This window comes from Lactuca serriola, chromosome 2 (assembly GCF_051521515.1).
Source record: "Lactuca serriola cultivar US96UC23 chromosome 2, Lser_US96UC23_V15, whole genome shotgun sequence".
In the NCBI taxonomy this organism is placed as follows: Eukaryota; Viridiplantae; Streptophyta; class Magnoliopsida; order Asterales; family Asteraceae; genus Lactuca; species Lactuca serriola.
In genome coordinates this window covers 208,291,233-208,311,467 of record NC_136409.1, presented here as the reverse complement: position 1 = coordinate 208,311,467, position 20,235 = coordinate 208,291,233, and the positions used below count along the sequence as shown (strand labels likewise).

Sequence of the window (20,235 nt, the reverse complement as noted above, 5' to 3'; positions counted from 1 at the left end):
AAAATATAAGACTAATAAAATCGTCAAAACGGACTGACGTCCGTACTAGTTACATAAAAAAAATGGTTGTCATACAATTACCACTTCACACAAATATTTTGTGTTGGGGTTGTTAATGGTATTTTCATTATCATTTGTTTGTTTATTGTTAAACTATTGTTTATTCATATTGCATTTACTTTTGTTATTTGTATTGTAATTGTATTACTTATTGTTAGTAATAATAATATTATTATTAGTAATAGTAGCATATTATTATAGTTATCATATTCTTTTCCCCAATTGAAGTTCTAAATGACGTCGAGTCTTTGCAAATTAGTTCGGTTTTTTAGCGAAAATCGGGGGATAAAATTATTGAATAAATTGAAAGAAGTGTTGGTATCTGAAAATATTAAAGGATTGGAGCTCTTAGGAAAGTTTTTTTCTTCAACACAACTAGTTATTATTAAATTACTAGCAAGCAATTAGTCAAGAAACCAAAAGAAAAAATAAAAATAAAAAAATAAATAAAAATAAGTATATAGAGATTTTGAGCCAAACTCATAGCGCCGAAAAAGAATTCCAAGGAAACGAAAGCACTACTAGCGAGTCAAACATAAAATATTTTCTCATCACCGGCCCTCTAAAAACAATGTTATTCTCTAGGATCCAAAGAATCCAAAAAAGTTGTGAGAATTACCACATCAACCCATCATTTTATGATTGTGCCTTCAGTTGAGTAATTTTGTTCGCCAAATGTAAAAAAGACACGCGATTTGAAGTTGTAGGCATATCAAGTATCAACATTCCAAAACTACACATCATGAGTCACGTCGCTTGAGCAGTACGACAAACAATAAATAAGTGATATATTGCCTCCACTTCCAATCCATAAATCGGGAATAAAGTTGAGTGCATGTCTATCCATCACCAGTCAAGATTACTTTGTATGGATAGATAGTCAGTCCAAATTAATCTCACAAACAAAAATATTAAATTTGATTGGAGCAACTTATTAACAATGCATCTGATTATCCTCCACATCCTAAATTACAAGACCAAGAGTATTATGCCGAATCCAAGCCAAAGAAAAGCCACATGAATCTGTCATTGACATTATCTTTCAAGACAACGCCGATAAGAAATTCCATCAATTCATCAAATTATGCAAGTTCATTCATTTGTCTCAACCTTCTCATCCACCCCCATCTGTAAACTTTTTAATAAAGATAAACCCACCCAGGAATTATTTTAATTAATTATGCGGCTTATTTAAATAACCATTTTTTTATCTAAATAATAAATAACTATTTTATTTAAACTGTTTCAACTTAATAAATAACAAATAAACGTATTATTCATTTTAGACCCTTTTTACAGTTGTTAGTGTGACTTCATAGTCTCATACATAGTTGACGTACAACAATTTGTTCATATTGTGCACATCATTCGCAACACATTGCACAACGGACTATACCTTCCTTCCACAACGCACAACCCTTTCCCTTTCCCTATGCCTCTACCCACTCCACGGCGTTTTTGCAAACACATCCAAAATATGAATCACACATAAAATAAAACATTGCTTAACAAAACACAAACAAGACCTATTGATTTAGAAAACAATTTACACAACCAAGATGCTTGCCACTTATGCCCTCTTATTCTTCAACTTGTTATAAATATCACAACATGCATTTATCATTTACAAGAGGTTACACAGTAGACACACAATCAAACTCCCTTCAGCTCTCACATCACTTACTCAGAATAAACAGCAGATTGAGGTTCAGCTGCAGTTTCAGAAAGCGATCCCCTCATCCACCTCTTTAACATGCTTAAAGCTGCCTTTGGTTGATCCATTGGAACCATATGCCCCGCATCATGAACCTGTTTCCATTATTAACCAACACAGACCATTCAATCATGAATATATGTCAAAAACAAAATAATAATAACAATTCACGACAGAAAAACAAATGTACCTTGAGGAAAGTGAGTGGCCCATGGGTCTTAAATAAACCAGCTTCAGACCCATCAACTTCAAAAGGAAGTTCAGCAGATGCACCAAACTCTTTCTTGCCACTCCATTCCATTGCATGGACCCATCTTGAATTACCTATTTATTTTATACATAAACTAAATCAATAAAAAGATTTGATATTTGAAGTTTATAGGACTCTCAATAAATGATATACTAACTAACCGAGCCAATTGCAGATGAGATCATATTCTCCAGCATATATCATCAATTTAATTCCATCTTCAAGGAGGTGAGGGATGCCAGCTTCAAGATTCCTCATCCAGTCTACAAGCATAGCCTGGTATACAACAGGACTACAAGATACAAAATCAATATCTCCAACTCCAAGAGCCTCCTTCACAGATTTCTTAGCAAGAAAACTCTCCATGTTTGAAAAGTCATAACATAATCTTCCCTCACACTCCTTTCTTATGTCATAATGCTGCACACCATATTACAGCAGCGTCAAACATATTCACATATTAAAACTAAAATGAAAAAAAAAATCTTTACATTGATATTTCCAGCAATGGATTTGATTGAACTAAAAATGGTGTTGCATGCCATGTATGCAGCCATGCAAGCCACTGTTCCATCAGTGCCTGAGAAATAAACAGAAAATTATTTAAGAAATAAAAGATGAAAACAAAAACCAAAGAGATGAATGAATGATGCAGACAAGACATTACCACAAAGTTTAATTGCAGTTTCACATAATGGAAGTTTTTTGTTGATTTGTTTGTAATCAGAGTCCTTAATTATTCCCATGTCCAGTGCATAATCAGTGTATGCCTGGTATTGAACTAGTGGATCGGTGAGTCCATTTCCAATGGCAAACCCCTGCATAACAAAAACCATAAAATATAAGCCAAAATTTTAACGATGAAATCAAACAAAATCCTTTTTTTTTGTATTAAGCAAAGAGAGATACAGATACCTTTAAGTTTATATGGATTCCTTCTTTAGCTTTGTTTCCTTTGTGGACTCGAGCAGCAAAAGCAGGAATGTAATGACCAGCATATGATTCTCCAGTGATGAAGAAGTCGTTCTTTGCAAATTCAGGATGCTCTTTAAAGAAGGCCTGAATCATACCAAAAAATTAACAAATTAATTGTTGCATAATCACATAGAATTAAGAGCACGAAGGTGAACAAACCTGTAAAAAGTCATATAGGTCATCACTGACACCCTGTTCATTGTGTCGAATGTCTCTTTCATCAGTGCTGTAACTAAAGCCGGTTCCAGTTGGTTGGTCAACATATAATAGGTTGGATGCCTGAATGCAAACAAACAGTTAACATTTCTTGATAAGTAAGAACAATGCAAAACAACAAAATTAAATTCAAAAATGATAACATTGTCACCTGATCCCATCCATACTCATTCCACACAAGAGAAGAGTTCTTTTGGATCTTGAACGGGCCATTTTCATAGAAAAGTGCAAGCTCACTGCTACAACCTGGACCTCCAGTCAACCAGATAACAACAGGGTCTGTTTTTTTACCACGTGATTCGAAGAAAAAGTAGAACATCCTACAAAGCACAAATATCATTCTTAGATGTCAAAAAGAACAGAGCTAACTCTTTCAGAAAGTAGAAACAGATGAAACATAATATAATAGCAACGGAGTAAGCCAGACAATAACAAGCAATTTGCCATCACGTCTTGTTCTACTCACTTTGCCATTTTTCCATAGAAAACCCGAAGATTTGGTCTAATTATATCATAAAAATGAAAAGGCTAAAATGAAGATTAACCTAGGTGCCCGAATACAGGATTCAAAGTTTGGGATCCGATCAGAAGGAAAAAAGAATTAGAAATTTTCAATTAGCAATACTTCCAACAGTAAACAGTTAAACCTCTCAGAAGAACATCAATCAAGCGTAAACGTAAATTCATTATAATTGAAAAGGAACACTAAAATCAAGTTCTTTAAGATCTCATAACATACCGCGCAGCATGGGAGTGTTCAATCTGGTAGTAACCAGCATGATGACCTAAATCAGCGACAGATGCGCCATTCGGATCGGTAAAATTTGGAAATTTAAAAGATTTCTCAACTATGGTCTTCTGCTGGACACTCGACGATCGTAAACCAGCATCGCCCTCAACAATGTTGATCTCATGTTCTGGGAACAAATTGAAGTCCCTGATCATGTTCTTCGCTTGAGTTGATGGGAAACTAGGGTTGTCCAAAGTAAGAGTCGTCGTCGAAGCAGGCGGTGCAAGAAGAAGAATAAGCGGGAGAAGGATCATCAAATTCTCCATTGTTGAGTTGAGAGAAAGCTTCGAGATATGAAGATTCTGGGAGAGCGATCGAGGATTATATATAGATAGTAAAGCAGGAAAAGGGGTTGATGAAAGAAAAGTAGAAAACTGAAAGGAGTGATGAAGAAGGAAAAGCTTTGTTGCTTGTTGGAACGAAACGGCGACGTTTGCTTTTCTTCACAAGGAACTGCTCTTGCTTTAATAGGCGGGAACGTCATTGCTTGGAGTGTGCCTCCAGTCCACTTTGTCACCCAACAAACTTTTCTTATTTTTTAGTTAAAAAGGGAAGTTTTAATATTATATCCTGACTTTTAACTATTTTTGTTTCGTATTATTTTTTAAAAAGAAGAGATATTAAATACCAAAAAAAAAAAAATTAAAGGTTTCAGAAACGTACGCAAAATTAAATGGTGAACATGTCCTATTTTGGACTAGTTTTCAAAAGGATGAATTAATTTATCGCAATTAAGTTCACAATATATATTGTTAGCTTCTACGGAAAAACATTACTAAATGTTTTGTTATGTAAAATCATACGATTTCTCAAGTACCATTGTCCGTTGTCTATTGCGTTTTCATTTCTAAAAAAGTTATTTCAATGTGGAACTAGCCTACTTGGTAGAGGTGAAAACTCTTAAATTGGAGGTCTCGGTTTAAATCCGGGCGTATGCGAATTAACTAACTTGGTAAATTTAACTTTTAACCACTAACAAGTTCAAAAAAAAAAATCCAATTCTAAAAAAGTTAATAAAAACATAAAACAAAAGTATTGATAACTAAATAAGCATGGAAAAGTTGAAGACAACTTTTCAAAACGAAAAGATCAATTATCTCGGTCTTTATTAACAATATATGTTATCTCGATTTTTATTAAGGATTTACAATATCAGTTTTGCTTTCTTATAGGATGACTAAATAAGTATACATATGTGATTCAAACAATTTATATACTAAGACATGCTTTAATTTTTTTTTAAAATAAAATAAAATACCAAATGTATTATTTTCATCTTGTTTTAAAGTTCATAAATGAAACATCCAACTTAGGTTGAATCAACATTGATTAAGACATGTAGCTTTAGACATTGTTTCTTTTTTAAATAAGTTGAGTTATCTATTAGCTACTTCTATTTTACCTAAACCGGACATTTGTTCTTCTTGTCAGGTCTCTAAGCAAGCTTTTATTCTTTGATGATGATTTAAAATGATCATTGCATGTGCTTGACTTAAAATTGTGATTTATGGGAACCAGCTCCTATTTCTTCCACGGATGGATTCTTATATTACGTTATCTTTATGGATGAACACTCACGATTCCTTGGGTTTTATCGGCTAAAGCACAAGTCATACTTTTACACTTTTCTTACAAATTTCCTAACATGTGTCCAAACTCAATTCTCATGCCTGTGATCAAGCGGTGGGGCTACAATTAGAGACCTGCAAATCCGAATTCAAAAGGGGAGGGGCTATATTGTCGATTTTAGAGGCTATTCTTGATCTCTGTTCTTTGTTGTTGATTCATAAATAAACACACACACATCGAGGGAAGAAGGATATCGCCTACTAAATCCGATCATGGAGACAGAGAAAGAGAATATAATGTTTATCATTAACCCATAATGTTTTTTTTAATCATGTATAGTTTTTAATTCATCAAAAAAAATTTAGCAATGCTTTATCATTCTTCCCGAATGCGTTTTCTTGTACATGCTTTCATTCTCTCAGAATGTTTTTTTTTCGCCATTCTCACAAAATTTATATGTATGCTTCTCATTCTCGTAGAATTTTATATGAATTTTTTAGGGTTTAGGTCATTTTTTGTTACTTAACTTTTCACTTTGTGCTCATTTGGTCACTTAACTCATTTTAAGTTTTAAAATGTCACCGGACTTTAGGTTTTATGTTCATTTAGTCACTTAATTTTTGGATTTATGATCATTTAGTCATCTAACTTTTGGATTTGTGCTCCTTTAGTCACCTAACTTATCATGCTCATTTTATAGCTTTATTTTAAAAATGTAGTGACTAAATGAACACAATTTTAAAAGGTTAGGTGACTAAATGAACACAAATCCAAAAGTTCGATGAACTTTTAAAACTTAAAAAAAGTTAGGTGATCAAATGAGCACAAAATCAAAAGTTAAATGACCAAAAATGACCTAAACCCAAATTTTTATACTTTAGGATTAATCAAAAACTCAGTTAAAATATAAAACGAATTAAAAATCATATTCCAATTGAGATTCAGCTTGGTTAAGTCCAGATAATGAAATTTGTAAGACTCTATCCCATGAAAATTAAATTTTCCAAAATAAAAATAAAAAGTCTATACTACCCTTATAGATAATTAATTTTATAAACTAACTAAAATTTTCACTTTTAACTACAATCATATCATTAACAATCCTAACCATTCAATATTTAAATCTAATGGCTAGGATCTTTGTTACACATTCTCACAATATGTGTGTGTGTGTGATTCGGCAAGTTAGACCTAAGCATATTAATAGGACATCTGATAAATAAAGAAAGTGGATATTTATTTGCAGTGCTCATATATTCAAATTACTGGATTTTTTTCCAAATAACCGTGTCAAAAAAAGGGTAAGGAATAACAATTAGAAACAACTTGCCCAATCCACTACCAGTCAAGAAAAGAAAATGTACTTCAAGATATAAACTACAAAGGATTCTCATTATTATGCAAGATCAGGTGTCATGTCACAGCAAACATTAATAGTTAAGTTAGCCACTTCAGGACATGTATTATCAAATTATTACAACTATAAGTCTACAATCAACAAAATTACAAAATTCAAAACTTCTGAAGGGCCATTTGATTTGATTATCACTAGTAGGTGAACAATGTCAAAAGTTCCAATGGGCTTTCCTTTAAAAATGGCAGCAGCTTGTCTTCCTGACAGAAACTCAGGCTCCTCAATACGACTATCAAGTTATTTTCCATGTGTAAAAATTGGCAAAACATCAAGAAATAGTCGCTTTTTTGGAAAATCAAAAAGATAAAGTTTTGGTTCCCAAATTAGAAAAAACTAGGGAAGAATCCCGCGTTGCGGGTGTCGGAGTCGCGGGGGGTTGGAAGGTATTTTATAGTTATTTATTAAGAAACAAAAAATAGCAACAAACTTTACAATGCTTTACATATAATACCAGGTATTTCTAAAAATACATACGTATGAAAATGGTCAAGTAAAATCAAATAAAAGTGCAATGTTATATCTTGTAGATAATCCCAATGTGTTGAGCACATCCAATGCTTTCATTTAAGTTCCCAGCACAAAAGCTCTGGTGGGCCAGCTTTAGTTTCACATTCTAGCTGTTCATCTCTAATTTTGAAATAAGGTTTAACAATCACCCAACAACATTGTTTTACAATCGAAAAAGTCCCTGTAATAATTGTTTGGCTTCCAACAATTACAGCAAGTATTAAGTATAAAAAGTAAAGGATGTAAAAGCTATTTGAAAAAAATAGATATTTCCTAAATAAACTTATAAAAGTACATTGCTATTTTGTAACATTAACCCTTAAAAAGAAATCAAGATCAGCAAACCTGGATAGGCAACTGAGAAAAGTGTCCAAGATCAGCAAACATAGCTTCCGACCCTGGAAATAAAAGTAACAAAAAATGAAAATTTTATATTAAAAATCGAAAATTTATACAAAATAAGACCAATGTTGTATTTATATAAAAAAAATGCTTACCTGTGATGCATAATAAGATGCCCCGTTAAAAAAAAATTCAACATCCGGTTTGGGTTTGTTTTTAAGGTATCTATACATGTGAACCGGAGATAATGCCTTATAAATGTGAGTATTCCAATGAAGAATATTGTATAACCTAATTGAAATGATGCATAAGAGCAATAATACGACCATAGGAGCAAATAAGATCAAACATGTCGATGGTCTGGATTGCTTCTTAACTCCACTTCAACACTCTTTTGTTGATATAGACTTCACTAACTGCTCTCTAAAAAAGACTTATCCGTGTAAATCATCAAATATAATGATAAAAAAAATTAAGCTATAATTTATTACCTTGGTGTAATATCATCAACTTCGTAAAAGTATAAGTACGTAACAAAAATTTGACACCTTTCCAACATACTCTCCTTGCTATGCGGAAGAGAGTTCCGTCTTAATCTGTCACTTTTTTTTTACCTAAAATTATAACTTATATTTCATGTGTATTGTTCCAGGGCCAAAATTTCAACAAATGGTAGTAGCAATATAATGATATGCAAAATTACCTTTTTTATATTCTATTTAAAATTTTATGCATATGTTCTTATCAAACAATTCCATGATATGATCACCACATTATTTTGGCAATTTAGCATATAAAATAGCCCAAAACAGAGAACATCAAACTGAAGTGAAGTAATTTGAGTCTTGATCCTTCAGATTTAACTTCAACATTTCCAAGTGAAATAATATTTTCCATCAAATGAAGATGAAAATGAATCAAATTAATTGGGTTAAACAGTGCAAATTACAAGGTGAAAGTAACGGTTGTGTATATTAGATATTAAGAAATCATAAAAAGAAAAGAAGCATATAATTTGTACGACTAATAATATCATAATAAAATGATGATACCTCCTCATCCTCAACTAAAGATGAAGCTTTTCTCATAAATTCTCTTGAGAATTGTGCTGGATCTACATCCTTTTCAGCCGACCTACCACTAGAAGGATCATGAATTGAAAATCAAACAACTATATTTAGTTTAGGCCAATGTTTATTATTCACAAATTTATAGATGTGAGATTTAAAAATGCTTAATATGACAAAGGAAAGGAAGCAATTAATACCTAGAAACACAATCTCACTTTTTTTTGGTGTTAAAGCTGACAAGTGCTGTAAAATAAGATAGAATACATTAACTCATGAGAGCGGCCTCAGCTTTTACATTACCAACCGTTCAAAAAACAAAAAAAAAAAAAAACAAAAATCACAAGAGGAGCATAATTAACTGTTAGAAAAACAAATGAACAAAACTCACTTTTAAGTAATTTCTTGGTATCATGGGTAGCTCAATCTAGCCACCAACATCATTAACTTTTTCCTACATTAAAAAAAATTGAAAATTATGAAACAAAAATTAAGGTAGACAGATTATCTTACATCTACAACCACATAAACTAATTAAGGATGTGATGAGATCCCATAAAATGCAAATGCAAAGATAAACATCATAAGAATAAGACAATTCTACCAAACCCTAAAAAACATAAATACCCTTGCTAGTCAGCCGAATACTTAACCAATTTTAAGAACAATGTTTGCAAAACCAACCAATTAACACAAGAAAGACCTTATATATCAATACATGAAACATAAGTTAACAAAAAAGAATAAATCAGTTTCTTTTAACATCAATACCCCTTCTAAAGCTGATAATTAGCAAAGGAATGACCAAAAAGATCCTGCTTCCATTTTTTTATCTCTTGATAAAGTGATCTGAGTGGAAGATGTACCTTTAAGTTGATTGTTCAGGCTTTAAACTTGGATAATTTCACCATCATCTCTTCCTTGAGATTTCTGAACTAATAAATTCAACATAGCAAAACCTATACATAGACAACCATTACAGAAATCATGAGATAACACAAACTCATTAAGAAAACTGGAGTAAAATATGCAAAATTTTCTAGTGAAACTAAAGAAGTGGTAGCATAAAGAGGCAGATCAAGATCTATAGTGCCATCATTGACCTGTATTAATTACAAAAACCCGTACCTTCAATCAATGAGCCAAGATCTGTGGTAAATCCTTCAAAACCAAAAAAAAAAATCAGTGTAAACTGTAAAGAAAGATAAATAGGAACTTAAAAACTTAAGGATCTTAGTGGCACTACCTGGATGAAGAGCTTCATTGTCAAAAAAACAAAAATGGCTCTTAGAGGTAATTCAAGTGGCTTCCGTAGAACCAACAAATGGAACGTTGTCACCACAGACAACCATAAACCCCCCATTTGGACCGAGCTTCATGTTATGAACAGAAAAAATAAAATAAAAAAATAAAAAATAAAAAAACAATATTATAGATCTTATATAAATCGTCATAGATCTTTTACATGCAAAATCAGAAGGAAAAAAGAAGAAAATCAGGAACCTTTCAATAAAACTGGGAACCAAAATCAAAATCAAAGCAATACCCAAAATTGCTTCTTCCTTGTCATAAAAACTGGATATTTCACCTCCACCTTCCACCACCAAACCTCTGGGAAGATTATCGTGGGGAAGGGAACTGAGATTAGAGACATTAGGGAATATACATGAAGAAATAGATGGTGGCTATGGTGGTTACTGGAGGAATCTGAGTAGGTGTTGGGTTGAAAGATGGAGTGATTGTGGGAATGTTTCCATGAACCTACTCTAAAATCTCGTCTGATTGTGGGAAGTTTTCCATGAACCTGCTAATAGAGACACAATTAGGGCATGAAATAAAACCGGAAGATGTAAAATCGAGGAATGGGCTGATGCGATTGCCTTCCATCTCCAATTCCTTGATTCGCCTTCATGTCCAGCGAAAAAACCATGAATGAATGATGTAGAGTGATGTTATTTTTAGGAGGCCACAAAGACACTTGAACTGAGGAAACCTAACAAAGCAAAAAATATTAAGGACGATGCTATAGAAACGCCATTACCACCTATTTTCTTCGTGTTTCTTTTTGAGCAGTCAACGATCGAAGGAACCCACCTCCGTTTTCTTTCTCGACGAGTATTGGAGCCAGAAGTTCATCAAGATTCATACTACATAAGGGTTTTCCAAGATCTCCTAATTGCTGTTGAGCTTCATATAAAGTTAGGTTATACGATGAACCTTGTCTTGCCAAGCCATCTGGTTTTGGTAGTTGGGGCTCGCCACGACGCCCGTTTGATCCCATTTTCTCAGTCCACACTTGGGATGTACCCTGTATTTACTAAAGAATCGATCAAAAGTGATGAACCAAAATTAAGATGAAAACCCCTTCCTTCAATCGATGAATGTTGTAAACATATCAGGGCGCCTTTAGATTTGTAAATGGCGACCTCATCTTGATGTCGAGTCTTCCGGCAGCTTTAGTAGCCTAAGAATGAAGAGAAGAGTCTAGTGCTTGAAGAGGAATAAAAGAGTGACAAATGAGTAAGGAACCATCAAAATCGGAAATCATCAAAGGAAGGAAATGGTAATCGTTACTTTCAATCGTAATGGAAAGAGTTAGATAGAGGATTAAGGAGCACAAAGCCCTAATCTTGAGGTTAGCTTTGAGGTCTACCGATTATAGCGCGATGACGGTGAGAGAGTGGTCGATGGGAACGTTGTGTTGTGGCAAAGGAGATGTAGAACATAAGAGGAAGACGGAATTTGGCGTTTCCGGTGACGCAGGGTTTTCTGTACCGATGTAGTTGAAGGAGACGAAGGAACATGATTGTGTGCAGTCGATGAAGCTAACCCCGAACAAAAAAAAATTGATTAACTTCACCGATTGAAATTATCAACTGAAATCGGGAAACCATGATATTTGGAGGATAATGAAGCGGTGGGAAAGCTACGAGAAGTAACACCTTGGACAGAAGGCGGTGGGGGAAGCAAGTAAACACCACGTAACACAACAGGTGTTACAGACACCGATTAAAAAAAAGAAAAAAAAATTGGAAGGGGTCCAATCACAACAAAATACTGTTCATCATGTAGTTTAGAATTAGTATATATATATAAATGATCGGATTATCCATCACATCACCTTAAAAGTAAAATGCTCCAAGGGATTTGGGGATACTGATGTTATAAGGTAAACATCGTCAAATTCATTATTAATGTAGCTTCTTTATTTCTTACAAATCAAAGGCAGTCATCAAAAACACTACCTTTACAAGTTTGATGTACAAGAGAAGGTGCCAAGTTCTGATCAAATAAGTTGAATCCCATGTCATCATCACTCTATTCCTTTCATTCTTCTTGCGTTAATATCATTTACCAAAAATCCAAGTCAACATAAATTCATATACTTGACATCCTACAACTAATATATATTCTTATAATGATCAATTAAGAAGTTTGCAATGAATGATTTGGTTTATATGCCATCTATATGTATGATAAAATAAAAGGTTAAATTCAAAAATTAGCAACATAGTTTCAAGTATTAGTAAATTACAACATCTTACTTTCAATCACTCGTTTGGATAAATGTGAGGAAATATCATAAAATGGTTTCTTTAACCTAGTAAATATGTGACTGGCATTAACTAAAATTCATCTTACTATAAACTTAGATATTGTCAGGAAAATATATTTAAAAAATCTGAATAAGTAGTTTTTTTTACCAAAATGAATATATTGTCATGAGTGTCCCCGAAGCTAAATATTGTCTCTAGTTGCACCCACAAAGTCTAGTAGACTAATTAGATTGCAAAGGTTGTCTAGGAGAAAGAGATCCACATCTCATAGTAGACTAATCATTTAAGGTTATTAGTAATGATTATGTTTGTGATGATTCAATAAAACAAAACTTCAATTACATTGGATAGAGAAGATGTTCAGATTTAATCAAATCTATAAACGATTAACAAAAATGAAACCGCAACAGAAAACATTATTGTGAAATTTGCAAACCCAAAAATGGATCAAATTAGACAATTAAACACAACCATAGTGTGTTTTTATATTATACCTTTGAAGTGTACAAACATTTGGTGTAGGAGATGACAATCACAACTGATTACCACTATGTGTATCCACATGACCATATTCAAACAGCAGCTTGATAGTCAACTTGATCAAAGCTGCTCAACCTTCTTTTCTGTCTTCTTTGTGCTGGAGTCTTCAACTTGGTGGGAGAGAATGATTAGGTTTTTAACTTTTTATGATTATGTTGTTTATTTCATATTAGTCGTAATCCTCCCTTTATATATAATTATTAATGGGTAAGGCTTCTAAAACCTATTAGGGTCCAACTAATAAGGTAAACCCACCCCATTAATTATTTTGTTTAATCATGTGGCTTATTTAAATAAAACTATTTGTATCCGAATCAACAACAGAATGAGTCTGAGATGCAGTTTCAGAAAGTGATCCCCTCATCCACCTCTTTAACATGCTTAAAGCTGCCTTTGGTTGATCCATTGGAACCATATGCCCCGCATCATAAATCTGTTTTCCATTATTAACCAACACAAACCATCAATCATGAAATATATTATGTCAAAAAAAATATATTAAAAGAAAATAATTGGCAAAGGGTACCTAACCTTGAGGAAAGTGAGTGGCTCGTGGGTCTTAAATAAACCAACTTCAAACCCATCAACTTCAAATGGAAGTTCAGGAGATGCACCAAACTCTTTCTTACCACTCCATTCCATTGCATGAACCCATCTTGAGTTACCTATTTATTTTATACAGAAACTAAATCAATAAGAGATTTGATATTTGAAGTTTATAGGACTCTCAATAAATGATATACTAACTAACCGAGCCAATTGCAGATGAGATCATATTCTCCAGCATATACCAACAATCTAATCCCATCTGCAAGGAGAAGAGGGATACCAGGTTCAAGATTCCTCATCCAATCAACAATCAGGGCCTGGTTTACAACAGGACTACAAGCAACAAAATCTAGATCTCCAACTCCAAGAGCCTCCCTCACAGATTTCTCATCAAGAAAATTCTCCAACACTGAAAAGTCATAGCATAAACTCCCCACACACTCCTTTCTTATGTCATAATGCTGCACAACATATCACACCAGAGTCAAAAACATATTCAAATATTCAAACTAAAATGAAATAAAAAATCTTTACATTGATATTTCCAGCAATGGATTTGATTGAAGTAAAAATGGCGTCACATGCCTCGCATGCAGCCATGCAAGCCTCTGTTCCATCAGTACCTGAGAATAAACAGCAAATAATTTATGAAATAAAAGATTTAAATAAAATGAATGATGCAGAAAAGACAAGACATTACCACAAAGTTCAATTGCTGTTTCGCATAATGGAAGATGTTTGTTGATGTCTTTGTAATCAGACTCCTTAATTAATCCCATTTCCAGTGCATAATCAGTGTATGCCGGGTACTGAACTAGTGGATCAGTGAGTCCATTTCCAATGGCAAATCCCTGTATAACAATTAACAAAAATAAATAAAACCAAACCCATTTTTGTGTTAAGAAAAAAGAGATACATCTATACCTTTAAGTTTATATGGATTCCTTCTTTAGCTTTGTTTCCTTTGACGACTCGAGCAGCAAAAGCAGGAATGTAATGACCAGCAAATGATTCTCCAGTTATAAAGAAGTCATTATTTACAAGTTCAGGATGCTCTTTAAAGAAGGCCTGAATCATGCCAAAAAATTAACAAAATAATTTGTTGCATAATCACATAGAGTTAAAAGCAAGAAAGTTAACAAACCTGTAAAAAGTCGTATAGGTCATCACTCACACCCTGTTCATTGTGTCGAATGTCTCGTTCATCAGTGCTGTAACTAAAGCCGGTTCCAGTAGGTTGGTCAACATATAATAGGTTGGATACCTGAATGTCAACAAACACTTATCATTGATTGATAAGTCATAATAAAGAACAATACAAATAAACAAATCCAAAATTGGTAGCATTGTCACCTGATCCCATCCATACTCATTCCACACCAGAGAAGAGTCATTTTGGATCTTGAAAGGACCATTTTCATAGAAAAGTGCAAGCTCACCACTACATCCTGGACCTCCAGTCAGCCAAATAACAACAGGGTCTGTATTTTTACCACGTGATTCGAAGAAAAAGTAAAACATCCTACAAAGCACAAATATCATTCTTAGATTGCCAAAAAGAACAGGGCTAACTCTTTTCCATCATTCTTGAAAGTAGAAACAGATGAAAGAAAAATTTATGCATGTATGAGAAAGAAAAGACAAAGATAATAGCAACAGATTTAGCTAAACAATAACAAGCAATTTGCCATCACGTCTTGCAGTTAAAAGGCCAATTCAAAAGCCTTACCAGTGTTAGGAGCACCCCTTCTGTCTTCTTTGGCATACAGAAGGCTTCTCTTTCCCCAAATAACTTTAATTGATATTGACAGAAATATTTAAGCAAAATGCCTCTTTGACTCTTTGTATTCTAAGTTTGGCAACGTTCTTTAAGAAATTTATTAACAATCACATAAACATACTATAGCAAAACTCTGGGGGACGAGGCTAAACGAAGCAAATAGGATTTTCCATGGAAAATGCAAACTATAAGCCCCATACGAAGTTTGGGGATAAGTAATTGCCTACTAAGAGAAGACTATATACCAAGACTTTGATCCCCAACTCAAAGCCTTGGTGTGCGTGGGATACCCCTATTCATGTATAGCCCTAACCCCCAAACAGATCTCGATAACATACCGCGCAGCATGGGAGTGTTTAATCTGGTAGTAACCAGCATGATGACCTAAATCAGCGACAGATGCGCCATTTGGATCGGTAAACTTTGGAAATTTAAATCGTTTCTCGACTATCGAATTCTGCTGGACACTCGACAATCGTAAACCACCATCATCCTCAACAATGTTGATCTCGCGTTCTGGGGATAAATTAAAGTCCCTGATCATCTTCTTCGCTTGAGTTGATGGGAAACTAGGGTTGTCTGAAGTAAGAGCCGTCGTCGAAGCAAGCGATGCAAGAAGAAGAATAAGCGGGAGAAGGATCATCAAATTCTCCATTGTTGAGAGAAAGCTTCGAGATTTGAAGATTTTGGGAGAGCGAACGAGGATTGATGTCGGAACGATAACGAAACGGTAATGTATGCGTTTCTTCACAAGGAACCGCTTTTACATAAATAGGCGGGAACGCATTGCTTGGAGTGTGCCTCTACTTGGTCACCCATCGTCCTTCTTTTATTTTCAAAAATAAATAAATAATCTTATACTATTATTAAGTGATATTGCCATAAAATCTTTTAAATTTCTCATAAATTAATGGCTTTAATTTAAAATGGATTATATGTCCATTAATATTTAACATTTGAGTAGGTTTTGTCATTTAAAACTTTTATAAGATTCCATCGTACAAATCAATCACCATTGAAATATATGTTGTCTATGTGAACACATTTAGCTGAATGTTAAGTAAACTAATACATCCCAAATGTGTTTTATAAACCATCTTCATTACTTGCCCTAGAAACGGCCCACATGTTCTTTTCTACAATAGAATGTTCTTTTCTACAATAGAATGACAACGTCCTCAACAAAATCAAGCTTCAATAGAGGTTCATGATACAAGAAAAAAAAAATCGCAATTAGATGAGGATGTCAAAATCAAGCTTCAATAGAGGTTCATGATACAAGAAAAAAATCGTAATTAGATGGGGATACAGTGATGTTTTGTCACATTTTTCGTCTATAATAACACTTTTTATATAATTTTTGTTTCAAATGAAAGTGTTTGGTGTTTTAAAGTTGATTTTAGGATTGTTGGCTTTGGAATTGGTGTATTTCCTTTATCCAAGACTCTTTAAAAGTCGAGTTTTAGGAATACTCACTAAACTTTTCAAGTCTAACATTATATTTGATATGCATTTAGTTTGAGAAGACTTAGTGAAGACCAAATGCATTGTTGTAAGTTGTAAAATAAGATGTAAGTAATGTTTACTTTAAAGTTTTGTCTTTTGATTACTTTGAACACTCACATGCCTTTGACACCTCAAACATTTTAAAAATATGATCATGTAATTATTTGGGACCATTATCCACAAAATATTTCAAAAAGACTATTATTTTTTCCAAAATATTTGAAATATATATAATTTTATGATCATTTCAAATACCTATATTACAAATGTTTCATATGATCCTTTAAAGTTAGATATCTATAAGTCCTTTTTATCTTTGTATGTACCCATTAAGGACCACGTTAAGTCCCCTGATATGCTCCAAAAACACATTTTATTTGGGATTAAAAGATGGACAAAACTACAAAAATGGTCCATAGGTTAGCTGAAAAATGTCACTTTGGTCCAAAAAGGTTTTGGCTAGCAATAAAGGTCGACACTTTTCATTTTGTTGTGAGTTTAGTCCAACTTGTTTTGATTTTTTATAAAGACGATTTTGCCCCTAATGTTTTATTTTTTTAATTACTTTAATGTTTTTCTGATTAAAATAAAAATATAAAAATAAAATTCAACCCTCAACCCACCTCCCAGTAACCCATCTATAACAACCGGATTTTCAGGGTTACTATTGTGTAGTTTAATCTTTGGATTAAAGGAGAGACTCGACGAGTTGAGGATCCAACTCGCCGAGTCAAGTCGGGTTTCTCACACGGGTTTAATGAGCGGACTCGGCAAGTCAAGGGAGGGACTCGCCAAGTAGGTGCTGGGCAGAGAAACCCTAATTTCTCGAATTTGGGACCTATTTAAAGGTCCTTATGGCCTTCATCTGCGGCCACTACACCCTGAGAAAACATAAAGAGCAGAAAGGAAGCTTATAGTGCAAGAGGAGGGCTAATTCATCATCCTTTGGAGTGTCTTAGCAAAGGGAAGGAAGGATTTCGAGTTGGGCTGTCTTGTGGGACTCAAATCTTCCATCATTTCGTTCGGAGCTGCTTTGAGAGGTAAGGATTCATGTCCATCTTCGTTTGTTTAGTAGATTTCATGAATCTAGGGTTTCTTCGTGCTTTATTTAGCTTGAATCTAGAGTATGAGAGGTCCCATGGTGAAATGATTCCTAGATCTGGACCTTAAGAGGTCCAGAGAGTCCCTTCCATTCTGCTTTATGCCTTTCCCTTGGAGTTATGAGCTAGGGTTGTCATGATATGAAGGATTTCACCAAAATAAGCATAGAGAGCCTTGCATGTGTACCAAGATTCGACCTTTACATGGTTATTGGTCATAGGGAAGTCAGATCTATGGATTAGAGGAACGAATCAGACCTTAGAAGGTCAGATGAGTGTTGTCATGGGAGCAACTCGCCGCGTTCATGAGAGGACTCGACAAGTCGATTCGGGGGTTGCCCCGCGATTCATACCAGGTGTAACTCGTCGAGCAAGGGGTTGGATCGACGTGTCAAGCGAGGCTAGGAGGAGGATTCCATAGACACGTGTGGACTCGCCGAGTCCCCCATGTGCGCTCGATGAGTCAGGTCAAAGTTTGACCGTTGACTTTCGTTGACTTTAGGATTTTGGTCAACACTGACTTAAGAGAGTTCAGGGAAGGGTATAATGGTATTCTACCCAATCTTTAGAGTAAAGACAATGAGAGAGTATTGATCGGGGATGTTATTTGAATAATAGGAGGGGGCCAGGTCGGGATGTTGAGCATGAGAGTTCATCCGACTTCGTTTGAGGTGAGTCTTCTCACTATTTACCTAGAGTGGTAACAAAGTTATATGACAGAGTTATTGTATGTTATCTATGTGATGTGTGACACTGCATTATTTCTATGTGATTTATGTTGTGTGTATATCAGAGTTAGGACCGAAAGGTCCACAGAGCTAGGACCAGAGGGTCCACAGAGTTAGGGCCGAAGGGCCCACAAAGTTATAGCCTCGTACGACTAATATGTGTTATATGTGGTATTTTTAGAATTATGTGTCAGAGTATTTGTATGTTATCTATGTGTGAAGATTTATTGTGATATGCGATATGCATGATTCAAAGTTATCAGAGTTAGGACCTTTGGGTCCATAGAGTTAGGTCCAGAGGGTCCCCAGGGAGTTGGGACTGGAAGGTCCCACTGAGACACACTGACCAGAGGGTCAACAGAGTTATAGCCATGAGTGGCTAATATGTGTTAGAGTGGTATTTTGGGGAACTCACTAAGCTTCGTGCTTACAGTGTTTTGTGTTATATGTTTCAGGTTTTCTCAGGATCACGGGACGGCACCGGCTCGATTGTACACACCAGAGGAAGCGTTTGTTTTGAGGATCCTGGTTTATTAAATGATTGAACAAAAGAGTCATGTATTGTAATTTAAACCAAATGAGATTTTTATGAAAAGTGTTAAAGAGATAAGCGATTTTAATGAAAATTTTGTTTTGAAAATTTCAGTGTTACACCATCCAACCCACCCTCTCACTTTTAACATATTAGCTCTCTCTCTCTCTCTCTCTATATATATATATATATATATATATATATATATATATTCATTGGCAGCCGGAGCACCACCATTTTCGTCGGAGTACTGTCGTCTGACCGCCAAAACCACACCCAACACCAGAGCATCGTGTTGGTGTTACCCATTTAGTCGTCGCCCTTCGTCTTCTTCATTTTCTCCATATATGTCCATCTGACCAAGCTTCAACAACGACATGGGGAGAGAGAGAGAGAGAGAGAGAGAGAGAGATAGAGAAAGAGAGAGAGAGAGAGAAAGATAGAGAAAAAAAGAGAGAGAACAAGAGAGAGAGAGAGAGAGAGAATGGGGGTTGGGAAAGGAGTGAGAAATCCTTGTTGGATCCCCATTGTGTGCAAACCCTTGCTCCAGATATGTAAATACCACCACTGACTGATTAGGATTTTCTTATGGCGACAGGTGGCAACATATTTGTTCGTCACCGACTATAAGGATTTTGTTGCAAACCCTATCAACTCGAAACCATCGCCGCTTTGATCTAAAACTCGGAGAAGGGATGTTTCGATGCCATCTTCCTCAGAAACCCTATCTCGCTGCCACCTTTGTTTCTATACTTCTCTGACGCAATCTTCTTCAGCAAACCCTACCTTCCCGTTGACATTGTCGTCTTTGTCTTCATCGGGGGAGGTATAACGACGTCGTTCCCTATATCATCTTAATTTCCCACAAAAAAAAGTTTGTATATTTCAAATCGCTACTCTTATATGATCCGGTTCTTCAATTTCATATAAAAAAATAGATAGTTGAACACCCACTTCAAAAGTGACCTCCAATCACATGATGAACTATGGTTTTAGCATTTAACTGAAGCTAAAATGTTTGGATCTTTAGAGATATAGA

General features: G+C 34.6%; 2 protein-coding genes and 1 long non-coding RNA gene across 7 annotated transcripts; all 3 read right to left on the bottom strand.

The window, feature by feature from the left end:
• Positions 1–1,565: 1,565 nt before the first annotated feature.
• LOC145088307 (serine carboxypeptidase-like) lies at positions 1,566–4,432 on the bottom strand. Its single transcript, XM_079026573.1, has 9 exons — positions 3,955–4,432; positions 3,367–3,535; positions 3,159–3,278; positions 2,940–3,083; positions 2,692–2,842; positions 2,516–2,604; positions 2,186–2,444; positions 1,965–2,098; positions 1,566–1,869 (listed from the first exon to the last, which is right to left on the bottom strand). Exons 1-9 carry the CDS (start codon positions 4,269–4,271, stop codon positions 1,741–1,743), a joined length of 1,512 nt encoding a protein of 503 aa, XP_078882699.1. The 5' UTR covers positions 4,272–4,432; the 3' UTR covers positions 1,566–1,740.
• A 2,932-nt stretch (positions 4,433–7,364) lies between these two features.
• LOC145088306 (uncharacterized) lies at positions 7,365–11,942 on the bottom strand. Of its 5 annotated transcripts, XR_013701058.1 has the most exons (10): positions 10,408–11,942; positions 10,151–10,277; positions 10,033–10,065; positions 9,771–9,863; positions 9,296–9,358; positions 9,105–9,150; positions 8,329–8,977; positions 8,164–8,260; positions 7,993–8,062; positions 7,365–7,893 (listed from the first exon to the last, which is right to left on the bottom strand). It is a non-coding gene; the product is annotated as an uncharacterized LOC145088306 (long non-coding RNA). The 5 variants fall into 5 exon arrangements; XR_013701055.1 differs by having other exon boundaries at positions 7,365–7,676; positions 7,841–7,893; positions 7,993–8,977; XR_013701057.1 differs by having other exon boundaries at positions 8,164–8,977.
• A 904-nt stretch (positions 11,943–12,846) lies between these two features.
• LOC145090769 (serine carboxypeptidase-like) lies at positions 12,847–16,108 on the bottom strand. Its single transcript, XM_079028848.1, has 9 exons — positions 15,669–16,108; positions 14,904–15,072; positions 14,695–14,814; positions 14,475–14,618; positions 14,251–14,401; positions 14,085–14,173; positions 13,753–14,011; positions 13,533–13,666; positions 12,847–13,434 (listed from the first exon to the last, which is right to left on the bottom strand). Exons 1-9 carry the CDS (start codon positions 15,983–15,985, stop codon positions 13,291–13,293), a joined length of 1,527 nt encoding a protein of 508 aa, XP_078884974.1. The 5' UTR covers positions 15,986–16,108; the 3' UTR covers positions 12,847–13,290.
• Between the last annotated feature and the right edge of the window lie 4,127 nt (positions 16,109–20,235).

Coding starts and splice junctions, on each gene's coding strand:
- LOC145090769 (XM_079028848.1), bottom strand. CDS start 15,985: ATGGAGAATTTGATGATCCTTCTCCCGCTTATTCTTCTTCTTGCATCG. Junction 14,174..14,250: donor AACAGCAATTGAACTTTGTG/GTAATGTCTTGT, acceptor GTTTATTCTCAG/GTACTGATGGAACAGAGGCT. Junction 13,667..13,752: donor TCTCATCTGCAATTGGCTCG/GTTAGTTAGTAT, acceptor TAAAATAAATAG/GTAACTCAAGATGGGTTCAT.
- LOC145088307 (XM_079026573.1), bottom strand. CDS start 4,271: ATGGAGAATTTGATGATCCTTCTCCCGCTTATTCTTCTTCTTGCACCG. Junction 3,084..3,158: donor ACCTATATGACTTTTTACAG/GTTTGTTCACCT, acceptor GGTATGATTCAG/GCCTTCTTTAAAGAGCATCC. Junction 2,843..2,939: donor GAATCCATATAAACTTAAAG/GTATCTGTATCT, acceptor TTTGTTATGCAG/GGGTTTGCCATTGGAAATGG.